This window comes from Cucurbita moschata, unplaced genomic scaffold (assembly GCF_002738365.1).
Source record: "Cucurbita moschata cultivar Rifu unplaced genomic scaffold, Cmos_1.0 Cmo_Scf00005, whole genome shotgun sequence".
In the NCBI taxonomy this organism is placed as follows: Eukaryota; Viridiplantae; Streptophyta; class Magnoliopsida; order Cucurbitales; family Cucurbitaceae; genus Cucurbita; species Cucurbita moschata.
This window is the reverse complement of record NW_019268521.1, coordinates 4,196,458-4,211,309: the sequence shown is the minus strand read 5'-3', so window position 1 is coordinate 4,211,309 and position 14,852 is coordinate 4,196,458. Positions and strand designations below refer to the sequence as shown.

The 14,852-nt window shown below is 37.8% G+C and overlaps 2 protein-coding genes across 3 annotated transcripts; both read left to right on the top strand.

Annotated features, from left to right (window-relative positions):
* The first annotated feature begins 46 nt into the window (after positions 1–46).
* LOC111443210 lies at positions 47–8,854 on the top strand. 2 transcript variants are annotated; one of them, XM_023080926.1, is made up of 22 exons: positions 47–429; positions 615–1,232; positions 1,834–2,018; positions 2,173–2,235; positions 2,325–2,459; positions 2,965–3,083; positions 3,168–3,473; positions 3,700–3,787; positions 3,858–3,963; positions 4,059–4,169; positions 4,598–4,761; positions 4,881–5,001; positions 5,117–5,341; positions 5,430–5,620; positions 5,846–6,013; positions 6,115–6,220; positions 6,380–6,517; positions 6,837–6,998; positions 7,077–7,277; positions 8,025–8,219; positions 8,304–8,375; positions 8,466–8,854. In XM_023080926.1, exons 1-22 carry the CDS (start codon positions 382–384, stop codon positions 8,583–8,585), a joined length of 3,642 nt encoding a protein of 1,213 aa, XP_022936694.1. In that variant the 5' UTR covers positions 47–381; the 3' UTR covers positions 8,586–8,854. The 2 variants fall into 2 exon arrangements, with proteins under 2 accessions (XP_022936694.1, XP_022936693.1); XM_023080925.1 differs by having other exon boundaries at positions 2,170–2,235.
* Positions 8,855–10,384: 1,530 nt separating this feature from the next.
* LOC111442915 lies at positions 10,385–11,436 on the top strand. The gene has a single exon (XM_023080475.1). It carries the CDS (start codon positions 10,385–10,387, stop codon positions 11,315–11,317), a length of 933 nt encoding a protein of 310 aa, XP_022936243.1. The 3' UTR covers positions 11,318–11,436.
* Positions 11,437–14,852: the final 3,416 nt, after the last annotated feature.

The following is a 14,852-nucleotide window of genomic DNA, read 5'->3' as shown; positions in this document are numbered from 1 at the left end:
AAAAAAAAAAAAAAGGAAAAAAAAAAAAAAAAAAAAAGAAGAAAAAAGCTCGTGAGAGTACCGTCATAAGCAGTAGCCTCCTGGATTGCAGTGGGTTTCAGAGCTGAAATTCTTGCTGTTGAAGCAACTCTTTTTTTGTTCTTGATTAATTTCGTACTCATTTGCATTCTTTATCGATCGTCTCCTCCATTTCTCTCAATCTGCGTGATTTACCGAGCGGCATTGCCTTTTTTTGGCGACATTTGTCGTGCAGTCAGCTCGGAGCGTTTGATTCTAATGCGAGTTCGTGGTAATTTCTGATGAGGATTATAGTTTGAGCTCGAGAATCGTCTTTGATTTGATTGTGCAGCTTTACGATTAGGAGACTGAAGGGGAGGTAGAATGTTTACTGAAGGACTCGATAAAAGTGCCGTTCGATGGGCTCGCGAGGTCTCAATCTGTTGCAATACCTGTTATTTTGGCTTTTAATTTGTTTATATGGTCATTTTTTGTGGGCGATGGTTTTGATTGTTTTTGCACTTTTGAGTTCTTGATGTTGGAATTTCTGCTATCATTTGATTTCCTTGGTTAATCTAGTGAGTTTACATATAATTTTTTTTGGTTTGATTTGACAGACGGATGTCACGTTTGGTGCTTCAAAATTGAGGTCTCGACCCGATCCGATCACCGGCGTCCGAGCGGGTACTGGAGCAAGAGGCTTTGGACTACCACCGCCGTCGAAGTTTAGAAGTGGGCACTTGCCGGCGAGTGCCATTCCAGTCTCCAGAACCGTTTCTAGTCATGCGGACGAAAGTGCTTCTGCTTCAGAGAATGACATGTCTACTGATTCCGAAGCGGATGTTTATGGAGTTAGATATTCCTTCGACTCATCTCCCCAACACAACAGGGTCCCAAATCGTTCAAATTATAGATATGGAAATTCTTTGCAAGGCAGGCCAAAGAATGGGAGTGATTACTTTTTCTCCGATGTTAGTTCATCGAGGGAAACGTTGGTGGGGGCTCATAGGCAGATGCCTGAAAGGATGTGGAGTAAAAATGGGAGGTACCCAACCAAGCAAAATGGTTATACAGAAGAGGATTCTTCTGATTCTGCTGTAAGTTCTGAATTTTCTACTACTCATGTGGGTGGAAGTATTAATGGGGCTTTGCCCAGGAATAGGGATTCTATTGCTTCAGAGGGATACTTTTCAGGCCTGCCATCACGCATGGATGTGGGAAATGCACCTAAAAAGGTTTACATTTCTTTGAAACTTCTAAGCTTGTAAGGCATGAGAAGTGATTTTGGTGACGTCTATGGTGTTTCCCTTTTCTTGTTTGTCAGATTGTTTTTTAAAATCAGCTCGAAGTTCTGTTGCTTGAAGCAAATTTCATTATAGGAAATAGTGAAATAGGAGGGTGTCGATCTCCCCGGAAATCCAGTTTGGAGTGCAGTGTATTTGAATGCCCACTCTTTGGTGTTCTTACGCTGTATCAATCCAAACATAGTTCATTGGATAAGACACACACTACCATCCCGAGAGTCGATGGTTAGAACTTCACATGCAATTGTTGAACTAAAAAAATGACTGGAGCAGTTGTTTTTGTTTTTCTGCCCCTCCTTTAGCGATTCGTCTTATGAAAGTTGATTCCTTATAATATAAAGCCTAGTAGGAAGGGGGATGCACCATTTAATAGTCAAAGTTGTTTCTGGGGGTCTAAGAAATATAGTTTCCCAATCACTTTCGAACCGCCTTGTAGCCAGCTAATCTCTTCAGTTAAGACATGCTATGAGATTGTTTTTGTCTTCAATATCTGTAATATGCTTACTTGATCAGTGTTTCTCTGGTTCTGCAGAATGGAAGGCTTTCTGATGAGGAAGATGATATTCCCAGCGCCCCTCCTTTCTTTGCTTCATCGCAGGAAATTAAACAATGTGCTGAAAACAGCCAGGATGTGAAGTTTGATGGCACACATGATCACAAAACTCCATCCGGAGTTGCACTGCCGCAAGGAAATAAGAGCAGTGACCAGTTTGTCAGGTTGATTTATGCATTTGTTTATAAAAAAATTCCCCCTTGAACTGTCTAAATAAATATCCATTTTATAGCCCGATTTCATTGCTACAACTTATTGTGTATTCTAAAAGTTGGGATGTGATACTAATATATTACCATCTCCTTGCTCTATTAGCAGACCAGTGAATTCGGAAGCAGCTGGTAGTTCAGGATCAGCACGCCTTCCCACATATAATGCCAGGTTTTGCCATCTAAACCGTTTATGTTTTACTATTGATCACAGACTATCTTCATTTAGTTTCCTTATGGGGTTTATAATTCCATTATCAGTGCTTTAGGGCCTTGGCATGCAGTCATAGCGTATGATGCGTGCGTGCGATTATGTCTTCATGCTTGGGCTATGGAAAACATGGAAGCCCCGAGGTTTTTGGAAAATGAATGTGCAGTATTACGAGATGCATTTGGGTAGGCTCATTTTCTTTTCCTTTGACTTGCTACAATTTTTCGATTGCATGCCAGCAATGAGTCTAAATCTTGGGTTAAAGAATTGCACTTTGTTGCTTTTACCAATTTACATGTCCATCCATATGCTGCAGTTTGTCACGGTCATGCTTGTCCAAGGCGTGTTGCCTATAGCCGCATGTCAGATGTCCTGGTCATGCTTGTCCAAGACGTGTTGTCCATGGCCGCATGCCCGTTCCAAATCCCTTTTACATGCTTTCATCTTAGATAGGTTTTTACTATTTCGTGTTGTGTCAATACAGGGGTGTATAACTCAATCACCAAAATCATGTTTACATCTGCTAGGGCTAAAATGTCCCAAAATATACTATAGGAGAATACGACTAGTCGTCAATTCTTCCTATCGGGTTATATGCTATCAATGTCGTTGTTGTCTAATCGCATTTAGCTTATAACATTGTTTTCAACATATTTTCTCGCTCACGTTTAGAGTGTGATTGTGATACAGCTTACGCCAAGTACTCTTACAGTCAGAGGAAGAATTGTTGGTGAAGCGCACTTCAGAACTTGCCAACGAGGGAGCTCCCACTAAGCCAAAGAAAACTATTGGCAAAATAAAGGTGCAAGGTAAAGTGCATGGTAGTCATTAAACCGTCAATATTCAGGTGGAATGTGGCTTTGGATGTGGCCTAAAGGTTGTTTATTGTGCAGTGCGGAAAGTGAAGATGGGGGTGGATCCACCAACAGGCTGTAATATTTTAGCTTTAAGACCACCTCCAGTAACCCTAGAAACCATCAAGTATCAATTCTCTAGCTTTCAGTCAGCTGTAGCCTCTGGTTGGCATGCTTTGCATAAAATTCATTTTGCACCACGAATACCTCCAAACAGTTCTCTATCTAGACAAAGCTTGGCATATGTGCACGCCAGCACCCGGTACATCAAGCAGGTATCCAAAGTTCTAAAAGCTGGTGTTACAACCCTGCGCAGCAGTCCATCATCTTATGAGGTGGTGCAAGGTAATGATCTGTACTTAAAAATTATGCTTTTGAACATGCCCGTGCAATCAATTCTTGTGCAATTAGTTTTCCATATTGAATTAGATGCTATTTGTATTGTTTCTATCTCGTATTAAATACACAATAATCGATGAACTATTATTGAAGTTTTTTTAGTTTTGCTATGATGAGCCCTTGAACATACCCATGTTAAGCCCTTGGGGGATCCTTTCTTTTGCTGTATCAGAAACATACCCATGTTTGCTAAGACTGAAAAGTTTAGCTGAGGAAGATGCCGTCAAAATGCAAGCTGGATCGGGAGAAACTCATGTTTTGTACGTTATTGGCTCATGTAACATTCTGTAGTTAGGAATCTTGTTTAGAAAAGCACTGACAACTTTACAGCTTTCCAGATGGTCTCGGTGATGATCTAATAATTGAAGTTCAGGATTCCAATTCAAAGCATATTGGTCGCACTCTCCTGCAAATAGCTGCCATTACTGATAACCCAGTAAAATATTCTTTGAGTCCGAGAATGCTTTGAGTTTAAGAGTAATTCAACTATGCTGTCTTGTAGTCAAAGATTTATACTAAAGTTGAATGCAGGCGGATAAATTACGTTGGTGGTCTATTTATCAAGAACCTGGACATGAGCTCGTGGGCAAAATTCAACTCTACGTAAATTACTCAGCAAGTACAGATGATAGTCACCCAAAGGTATGCTATTTAATTAGTGCATGTTGTGTGTGTATGTATGGTTTAATAGACTGCCTAAGTCAATTTTACATTCCCTTCCCTTAGCCATGTATCTTTGCCTATCTTTTTTCTTCCTTTGATAATGCACTGATCTTGTCTTGAAACCAAATAAACTGATATTCTTTTTTTTTATTCCCCATTAAGTCTAGTAAAAAGGGATCTTACTCAATTGTTTTGGTTGCACTTTCTGATTTCCGAGCTTCTTCACAATTTTAATAAGCAACTTTCTTCAAGCTGATCTCAACTGGTTCTCTTTGGCCTGTTTGTATTTGGTCTGAACCTGTAATCAAAGAAAAATGTTTTATGATATCATACAATTTTAAGGAAAGAATTACTTTTAAGTTATTTGAAGTTTGAACGTGCTGAATATTATCTTTGTTTGTCTGTAGTGTGGTTCTGTGGCAGAAACAGTAGCATATGACCTAGTTCTTGAAGTTGCCATGAAAGCTCAGCATTTTCAACAGAGGAACCTTTTGTTGCATGGATCTTGGAAATGGATTTTGACAGAGTTTGCATCGTACTATGGCATTTCAGAAGTGTATACCAGATTAAGGTAATATTCTACATAAATGGCTAACTCTGTGAATATAGCTATTCACTACTATATGATGAATATCGGTTGTAGCTGACACGTTAAGCTACTAACCCAGCTCCGTTGCATATGTTCAATAGATATCTTTCATATATCATGGATGTTGCCACACCAACAGCTGACTGCCTCACCTTGGTCCATGACTTGCTCATGCCAGTTGTTATGAAGGGCCATGACAAGAGTACGTTGAGTCATCAAGAGGTAGTAAATCGAGCTTCCTAGCTCAAACCAGTAGATGCTCATTTTATCACTACTATTTTATATGTCAATGTTGTATATGATGAACATTTTGCAAATCTTGTTGGTTGCCTCTCAGAACCGAATTTTAGGAGAAACCCGGGATCAAATTGAGCAAATACTTGCTCTTGTTTTTGAGAATTATAAATCACTTGACGAAGCAGCCCTCTCGGGTCTTATGGAGGTGTACAGACCAGCAACTGGAGTTGCAGCGCCTGCCATAGAACCTGCAGTTAAATTGTACACACTTCTTCATGATATTCTATCTCCAGAGGCTCAGACTTCCCTGTGCCATTATTTCCAGGTTTTGAGTAACTTTATCGCTGTAGGAAGTAGGATTGCATTTATCAAGTTCAATGTTTGAGTTTTTACCCGACGACTCGTCTTTCCAGGTTGCTATGAAAAAGAGATCAAGGAGGCACTTGAGTGAGACGGATGAATATATGGGTAACAATAACGAAGGCAGTTTGGTAGATACCGTGACGATGTCTACTTCTTACCAAAAGATGAAATCTGTGTGTCATGACATTAGGGAGGAGATATCCTCTGACATTGAGATCCATAATCAGCACATACTCCCCAGGTACCACTTTCTGTTCTATAATCCAAATTTAAGGGGAATTGACTTCATTTGCATCTCGAAATAAAAAAACTCCCTTTTCCTTCACATTTTAGGGCTTGTTTTGGGTATACTACCAAAGTAGTTTCGTGTTCTTTTAGATCAAAAGGTCGAGGAAAACTCGTCGATTAACTTTTTTTAATAATTGTTTTAGGTTTGAGAAGCTAGCTGACATAAGTTTCTTTGCAGCTTTGTAGACCTACCAAATCTCTCTGCTTCCATATATAGCACAGAGCTTTGCAGTAGATTGCGTTCTTTCCTAATTGCTTGCCCACCAACAGGCCCTTCACCTTCAGTAGCAGAACTTGTTATTGCAACTGCTGATTTTCAAAGGGATCTTGCCAGATGGAATATTAGGTCATTTTTTTTATTCATAAACTTCACTTTTTTTTTTTAATATTTGGGAAAAACTTCTTGCTCTCTTGTACATTTCCAACACATTTTTCATTCTTTGTCAGTCCCGTGAAAGGTGGTGTCGATGCGAAAGAATTATTCCATTTGTATATTCTGGTATGGATCCAGGACAAGCGCCTATCATTGCTTGAAACATGCAAATTAGATAAGGTCAGTCAAGTTAATTAAATATATATATTTTTTGAATACTACAAATTTCTTGCTAGGGTGAAACATGAAAGCAACACACAAACTTAGTTCGAGGGAAACATGCTCAGTTTATTTTTATTTCTCAATTCATGGTTGTGGTCAATTTAAACGTAAATGCAGGTTAAGTGGTCGGGAGTTAGGACTCAACATTCTACAACACCGTTTGTTGATGAAATGTACGACCGGTTAAAGGAAACTTTGAGTGACTATGAGATTTTCATTTGTCGATGGCCAGAGTACACCTTTGTGTTGGAACAAGTAAGTTCATAATCTTGTGGTAATTCTTTTTGTTTGGGAAGGCAATTCTTCTAGCTATGATTTTAGAAGCATTTTTAAAAGTAGATTACAGAACAAAGGAGAATGTGAGGCCTAGTTTTTGAAAGCAGGGGAAAAAGTTACTGTTAACTATAGGTACTTAACAATTCAGTTCTTCACGAAACGAAGAAACCACGCATTTTTCCTTTTCGACAGGATCTTCATTTTTCCTTTTCGTTTCCGTGGTCCTTATATCTACTCTAGGTCTCGTAATCGAAAGAATCTTATTCTATTTAGCTTCTTTTCTGGATTTCTACAATAGGCTATTGCAGATGTTGAGAAAGCAATAGTGGAGGCATTGGATAAGCAGTATGCTGATGTGTTAGCTCCACTAAAAGAAAATTTAGCACCAAAAAAGTTCGGACTTAAGTATGTCCAGAAACTTGCTAAACGATCTGTCAGCTCTTACACTGTCCCGGACGAGGTAAGTTGGCACGTAAAAATATATTGTTTGCTATCATATGGGTTCCCTAATAATACTTAAATTCAATGATGTTTTCAGATGGGAATTTTATTAAATTCCATGAAGAGAATGCTTGACGTTCTACGCCCAAAGATGGAGGCCCAGTTTAAGCTGTGGGGTTCCTGCATCCCTGAAGGTGGAAATGTAATTCCTGGAGAGCGTCTTAGTGAAGTGACAGTCATGCTCAGAGCCAAGTTCAGAAACTATTTGCAAGCTGTTGTGGAAAAGCTTATTGAGAATGTAGGTATCATTTTTCTTTAAAAGTTTTCTGTTTAGAATTTGTCGTTTTTTTTACGAAACAGATGATTTCATTGATGGATGAACTAGGTTACTAAAGAATATCTTAGGATAATTGCGAAAAATACCTCCTCACTTATAAACCCATGATCTTCCACTAAATTGGTTCAACCCATGATCTTCCACTAAATTAACCAAGGTAGGACTCACTCCCAATAATCCTCAACAATCCTCCCCTCGAACAAAGTACACTATAAGCCTCCCCTTAATTGAGGCTCGACTCCTTTTCTTTGGAACCCTCGAACAAAGTACACCCTTTGTTCGACACTTTAGTCACTTTTGACTACACCTTCGAGGCTCATAATTCTTTGTTCGATATTTGAGGATTCTATTTCATGGCTAAGTTTAGGGCATGACTCTGATATCATGTTAGGAATCACAACTCTCCACAATGGTATGATATTGTCCACTTTGAGCATAAGCTCTCATGGCTTTGCGAGTGTGAAATCGTGGTAAACAAAGGAGAAGATAAATTACTTCTAAGATTAAGCAAGAAAAGATGTATATTCAATAAAGGATGAAAATAATATAGTTCATTGAATGAACTAACAGGAATAAAGTAATCAAAACTGTTGTAAAGGCCTATGGATATGGAATTATATTGAGAAATGGTACACAAAGTTTCGAATTTTAGATTAAGGACATTTCTTAGAGTATCAATAATTGTATCTGCCTCCTTATTTAATGCAGACGAAGTTACAAAGTGCTACAAAGCTGAAAAAGATTCTACAAGACTCCAAGGAAGCTGTGATTGAATCAGAAATACGAAGTAGGATGCAACCACTGAAAGATCAGTTAACAAACACAATTAATCATCTCCATACTGTCTTCGAGAGTCATGTATTTATCGCTCTCTGTCGGGGTTATTGGGACCGGATGGGACGGGTAAGATAAATCGGGGTTCTTTTTGTTCTTGAGAGTTTGTTCTTTCAGCTTTTACATTTTTAGATTTCATAATAATTGGCTCAGGATGTTCTAAGCTTCATGGAGAACAGGAAAGAGAACAGATCATGGTATAGAGGGTCACGGATTGCAGTTTCGGTAAGCAGTTACTTTTCGAGTTGCGATTTCATGGAATAGTTAGTTCTTTTTGGGTCATCACAAAAAATTCAAATGCTTGTTCACATCCAGGTTCTCGACGACACATTTGCCTCACAGATGCAGCAGTTGCTCGGGAACTCACTACAAGAGAAAGACCTCGAGCCACCGACCTCGATCACAGAAGTACGATCCATGCTCTGCAAGGACTAAGGGATTAAGGGGAGGCAAACCATAGAATATCCATGTTCATATTTGATGACACTAAGTGCTAACCTATACAATCTTGTTAGCATGAAGATGTTTTGAGGTCAATTTTGATGATAAGAATGAAAAGGGTCTGTTAAAGATGCAGCTAAGTTGCAGATTCCATTTTGTAAAGAAGAATTGTTCTTTTGGTATCGTCAATGGTGCACTAACTATAGAGATGTATATGTGTATGTACAACATTACATAAATATAATTCTTCTAATTATTAGAAACGGTGTCTTGGAATATAATCTAATGCGGCCTTCATTAAAATAAATAAATAATAAATACATAGTTAAATAATTATTAATTTCTATTTGTTATTTAACCTAAAAAGACATACTAACATGTATTAAATATTTGAGTAATCAAAGGGTAAATATATGGTTGAATCAGGATGGCTTTTTTAGTTTAGTCAACTCGAGTAGACCTACTTTCCACTTTGTTATTATGGAGTTGAGCGACAAATAAGTAAATGTGATCCCGTCCTACATTAGTCGGTGTGTGTGAGCTTCGCTCCTTATAGCTTTACACCGCCACGGGTCCCCGGGTCCCTTATGTAAATATTGCTTCCATGGTCTTCCCACATATTGCTCATGGCTTGGATGGTGCAATTGTGAATCGAAATCCCAATGTATAGGTTCGGACCTGATTGGACTTGAGCAAGGATCATGTTGCTTGCTCAATCCAACACGGGTAGACTGGGATATATGTTGCAGTTTCAAATCATGTTGCTTAATTTTGAGTCGATGAGCCCTTTAAAATACAGAAAATATCTAATAAAATTTTAAACTAAAAAAAAAAAAAAGTCCAATAAATAAGTAGAAAAAAAGTTTCTAATAATTAAAATTATCCCTTTTTTTTTTTCTTGAAAGTTTAATTATAAGATTGAACTAATAAATTAAAAATTAATAAAAAACAAAGAAAATGAGATAAAATAAAAACTAAATTCAAATGAAATTAAATATAAAACTTCAAAGATTTAAATGCAACATAAAAAAACGGGAATCAAAAGGGTATTTTCCCTAATATCAAACATGAAATAATCTATAGCTTTTAATAATGCAATGTAGAAAGAGGGAGAAATATGAGTAGCACATACCTTGGTTAATGGTTATTGGGTAATAACCAACGGCAAGCGATGATCGGAGCAATTTTGATCCAAGCAAATGAGAGATGAAGCAAAATCAGCCATGAATCCTCAACTTCCAGTACCAAATCGAAACTGTTTACCGCCAAATAAGTTCAGCCTCACAAATTATTCTTGTGTTCTTCCTCTTTCTCTTCTTCCATTTATTCCTCATTGCTCCACCCGAAACAAACAAGGGGTGGAAAGGATCATACCAAGTTATACGTTCTACCCTCTCTGTCAGCTCTCCCAAGGCCTCTGTGATCGGTGGTTGTGTGGTTGCAGCCGATGTTTCGTGCATAGGACGAAGAAACTGAAGATTTTTGGGGGCAAATCACACACCATCGATCTGGGGACTGGCAAAGAGAAACCATGGAGGTGCTTAGGATGATGCAGTTGATGTTCTTATGGTTAAGAACTCGAAGCTCTCGTGTGGCCCTCGTGGGTGGTAATCACACGGCTGCCAGGTTTTGCACTCGCTAAGAATTCCCCTTCCCCCTGCTTTAGCTTTCCCCTCTCCCTCTTTTGCCTGATCAGAGTTCTTTCTGCAAATTTTCTTCAATTCTGCTTCTGCCCCGAAATCAACCGCGCAATAAGCCTGTTTTTTCTCCTGAGTTTTCATTTGAAGCAATCCATGGCGTTAAGCTTGGGAACAAAGCCTGTCGAGTACGTCCAAGTTTCTGGTCTGTATTTGGTAATCAAGCATCCTACAGCAGAATCTAGGCTTTTGAGGTTTCTTGCTCGAGCCGTGTTGTTAGCTTTGTTAATCGTTTCTTTCCCCTATTTCGGATCCATTCTCAGAGGATCCTCAATTGCGTCGCAATCGGTTCTAAACAATGCCAAATTTGGATCTGATAATGATATTGATATTGACAAATCAACAAACTACAGAATCGTTTACCTCGAACAATCTGATTCTACTTTCGTCGATGAGGGGATGAGTGAATTAGGCAAAGAGGAGATCAAATTTCACTCTCAGAGACAACTCCTCTTTGCTTACGAATCTGACGCTAAAAGAGCTGCAGCCCTAAACGAACTCGAAGACGTCCTCCTCGAACCGCCGCGATCAGCATCGCGAAAATCGAGGCGGTACTTGCGACGAACACGATACCTTCCAGATTTGATGGGCGATTCTCTCGAAGGCTATCCCCGCCATGTTTTCATCGACGTCGGTCTTCCGGAGAAGGAAGGCGGAAGCGGCACAAGCTGGTTTAATCACAACTACCCTACCAGAAACAAGAAATTCGAAATGTTCAAGATCGAGACAGTGAATACCGATCACGAGCCATCCTCGAAGGCTTTGCAGGTCGGAATTTCGGATTGGCTGTCGAGCAACGTAAAAGCCGAAGATTACGTCGTAATGAAAGCAGAAGCGGAGGTTGTGGAAGAGATGATGCAATCCGAGGCCATTCAGTTGGTCAACGAGCTTTTCTTGGAATGCAAGCCACAACCAAACGGTGGCAGGAAGGTTTCCGGCGGCGGCGGCCGACGAGCTTACTGGCAGTGTTTGGCGTTGTACGGACTGCTCCGAGACAAAGGCGTGGCGGTTCATCAATGGTGGGGTTGAAATTAAAAATGGAGAATTCGAAATCGAGAGAGTGGAGAGAGGGAAGGCCGTTTGATTTTCTTTTTCTTTTTTTTCATTTTTCATTTTTTTTTTTCTTTAGTTTTATTTTTTTATATTCTTTTTTCCTCTTTTTATTTTGCGGCTATCTTTTTTATTGATTTTTTTAAGCCTTGAAAAAAAAAATGGAGTGCGAACTAGTGAGAGGAGACGCGTGTGAACTATGGGTATTAACAAACTTTAGTCACCATCCCCTTTGTGATGGTTTTAATTTAATTTAAATTCTTAATTTGTTTTATTTATTATTTCTATATGTTTTATATATATATATATAGCAACTAATTAATAGATATTTGTGTATTAATATTTTGTTATTTATTTATTTATTATTATTATTATTATTATTTTTTTACAACCATTGGGAGGATGAGGAGTCAAACTTCTGAGCTATTGTAAGTATGATCAAACTTCAAGTTGGATGGACGAGAACCCTGTTCTTGAGTTGATCGAGTTTGACACAACAAAAAAAATGTTTATGATCAAACTTGGTTGGATGGGCGATAACCCTGTTCTCGAGTTGGTTAGGGTGAGAACCTTGCGAGAACCCTGCTCTCGAGTCGGTCGGGGCGAAAACCCTGCTCTCGAGTCGATCCAACTCACGAATCGAATTGTTCGAGTCATAAAATGATTTTTAGTTCAGCACCCCATTAGTTTAATTTATATTCTAAAAATGTTATAAAATTTAATGAATTTTGATGCATGAAAATCAATATCCTAATTAGAGATCAACGTTTACAAATAAAAATTAAATTATTACAAATAATTATTGTTACAAAAATATCAATTGTTCAAAAGCTACAATTTTAATATAGAAACAAAACAATAAAATGCATATAATTAATTAATTAATTAAAATTGGGAAAACGACCAATTCTTGTGGTTCAATCTTCCCGCCATTTCTCTCTTCATTTTCAGGCTTTCCAATTTTAGGGTTTTCTCCTTCCTCTGTCCTTCTTTTGCCGTCAAATTCCTCTTCGATATCTGCATCCAGAGTTCTTGTTGCTGAATCAGCCGCCGTAACTATCCGAAGTTCTTTACTCACTGGAGGCTTCATGAAAGCAGGGATTAGCTTCCCGCTCTCGAATCAGGTCAGATTTCGAGGGAGTACTGAAATCATGTTTGTTTGGACAATAACTTGATTTCGTTTCATTTAGGATTAAACAGATGTTATTCCATCGTTACTGTGCTTGAGTTTCATTGATCAATCGTTTGTTTGGTTTCTGTCCAATAATTGATACTCGATCTTTGATATATTTGAATGGACGATTATCCGAAATTCAAATTTGTTCAGGATTGAACCGATTCTATTCCACTATTACTGTGGTTGAATTTCATTAATCATTCGTTTATTTGGTTTCTGTGACAACAATTGATACTCAATCCTTGTTCTAATTGAATGGATGCTAATGTCAAATTCAAATTTGTTGAGGATTAAACAGATATTATCCCACTGTCTCTGTGCTTGATTTACCGACATTGTTATGCACATCCATTAAATTTTTTCACTCTAGATATTTGTTGTTGTCTATGATTTAATTGTTGGAGGAGGTTCATGAAAACATACGCAACTCCATTATCTCGATTGGTGTGGTTACTTAGAAGCTCTTTTTTTTACAACAACGTGAGGTCAAGGAATCAAATGTACAAGTCTTAAACCAGTTGAGTTGATAAGATGTTTTTAACATAGGGTGATTGATTTACTGTAATTTACTCGACATTTTACTGCAGTTGAGAAAACTAGTCTTACAATATGCTGATGGGTGATCGCTGACATGTATTAAGTCTTTGTCATAAATTTTTGGCCATTCATTTCTTCTCTGTATTAGAAAATGGCTATTGTCTAGTTACTTCTAGAAGTGGCCTACGTAGAGGAGAAATCATGAAGACTAGCGGCATGTTTTGTGACACGAATTGAACGAGAGGAACTCTAAATAGGGATAGAAAAGAAAGCAGGATCCCACTTTTCGTGGATTAGATCAGAGTCAATCTCTCTTTTTCTGAGTAGAAAACAGTTCTCCCAAGAAAAGAGTACTTTTGAACCTCTTTCAAGCTCCATCATGAGATTCCATAACGAAACTGACCTAGGACGATCAAGTCTCAATGGGAGACCTAAATAGGTACCAGCATGAAGTTAGTTCATGCATCGATGAACAAGCCCACTAGCTCTTGAAAGACTCACAATTAGTGCCACTCGTTGGAGTACAATGGGATATAAAGATTTGAACTTCGAATTAAAGGAGAAAGAGTATGTATATATTATTGTCGAGCTATGCTCATTTTAGAAATGTCACCGGTTACATGACTATATAGAATACTAATGATTGGTATAGATCCTTTTCTAAAGTTTAGTAACATCAAGCGTACAAAATTATATTAAGATCAACAAACCAGAGGACTTTTGATTGCCCAAAAGGGAATAACTCTCTTAATTTGAAAAAAAATATATATATATAGCCCTAAGTTCCATTAAGTGCCATAAACATTCTTAGGTATAGGCCTATAAAATAAAATAATATAACGTACTGGAAAAAAAAAAAATGAAAAGGTCAACATGTCAAATGTTGAATGAAAGAAATATGTACTATTGTAATACTAGGAATTTTGTCGATATATTTCCTCCCTATCAAAGAAAGGTCGTTCAATCTGAGAGATTTATTTTTCCATTAACTAGATATATGTGCGTGTAAGATGAATCTCTATCCTTCTTAGTAGCAAAAATTGGACTTCTATATTAAATTCACAGCTCGAAGGTTAAATAAATGTACTTCCGACCACTTCCAGGTACTACCCCAGTTTTGTTCCTTCAAACGAGGTTGTTCCCTTTAAATTTTATTTAAAATGTATGGCTTGACCAATGTTAGTATTTTTCTTCATTGAAATGTTTGTTAGGCTTAGGGATGTCAGGTTCTTCTTGAGCAACCAACAATAGTACTATGAGAATTGGAGATCTCTATGGTTAAAAAAGAAAACTAGCTAGTTTTATTCGGTGGTTAAATAGTAAGACATCTTTTACCACTTCTAAATGGTCACATGTTCAATTCTCAGTCAAAGCACATCAAGACATTCTTCAAGGTTTCATTGTGAAAAAGAGTATGGAAGGTTGGAAGCATATCTTATCAACAGCTTTCTCATATCTATCCCAAAGTTCTTTTAAAAGTGCCTCATCACCAACTTTCACTACAGATATAACATAAAGGCATAGCATGCATTAGAGGCCCCAATTAGAAGGAGAAGGTAGGAGGAGACGAAAGAAGATGAGATAGGCAATTCTCTTGCAGATGATAAGGAAGGATAGCTGAATTGACAACTCTTGTTGTAAGAAGATAGCCTTTTTCTCTTACAAAGCTTTTCTTCATCTACGTCCCAATTTACTAAACTCTAAGTTCCCTTTTGATAACCACTTCTTTTTCTTTCTTTCCTTTTTTTTTTTTTTTTTTTTTTTTTTTTTTTTTTTTTTTTTTTTTTTTTTTTTTTTTTT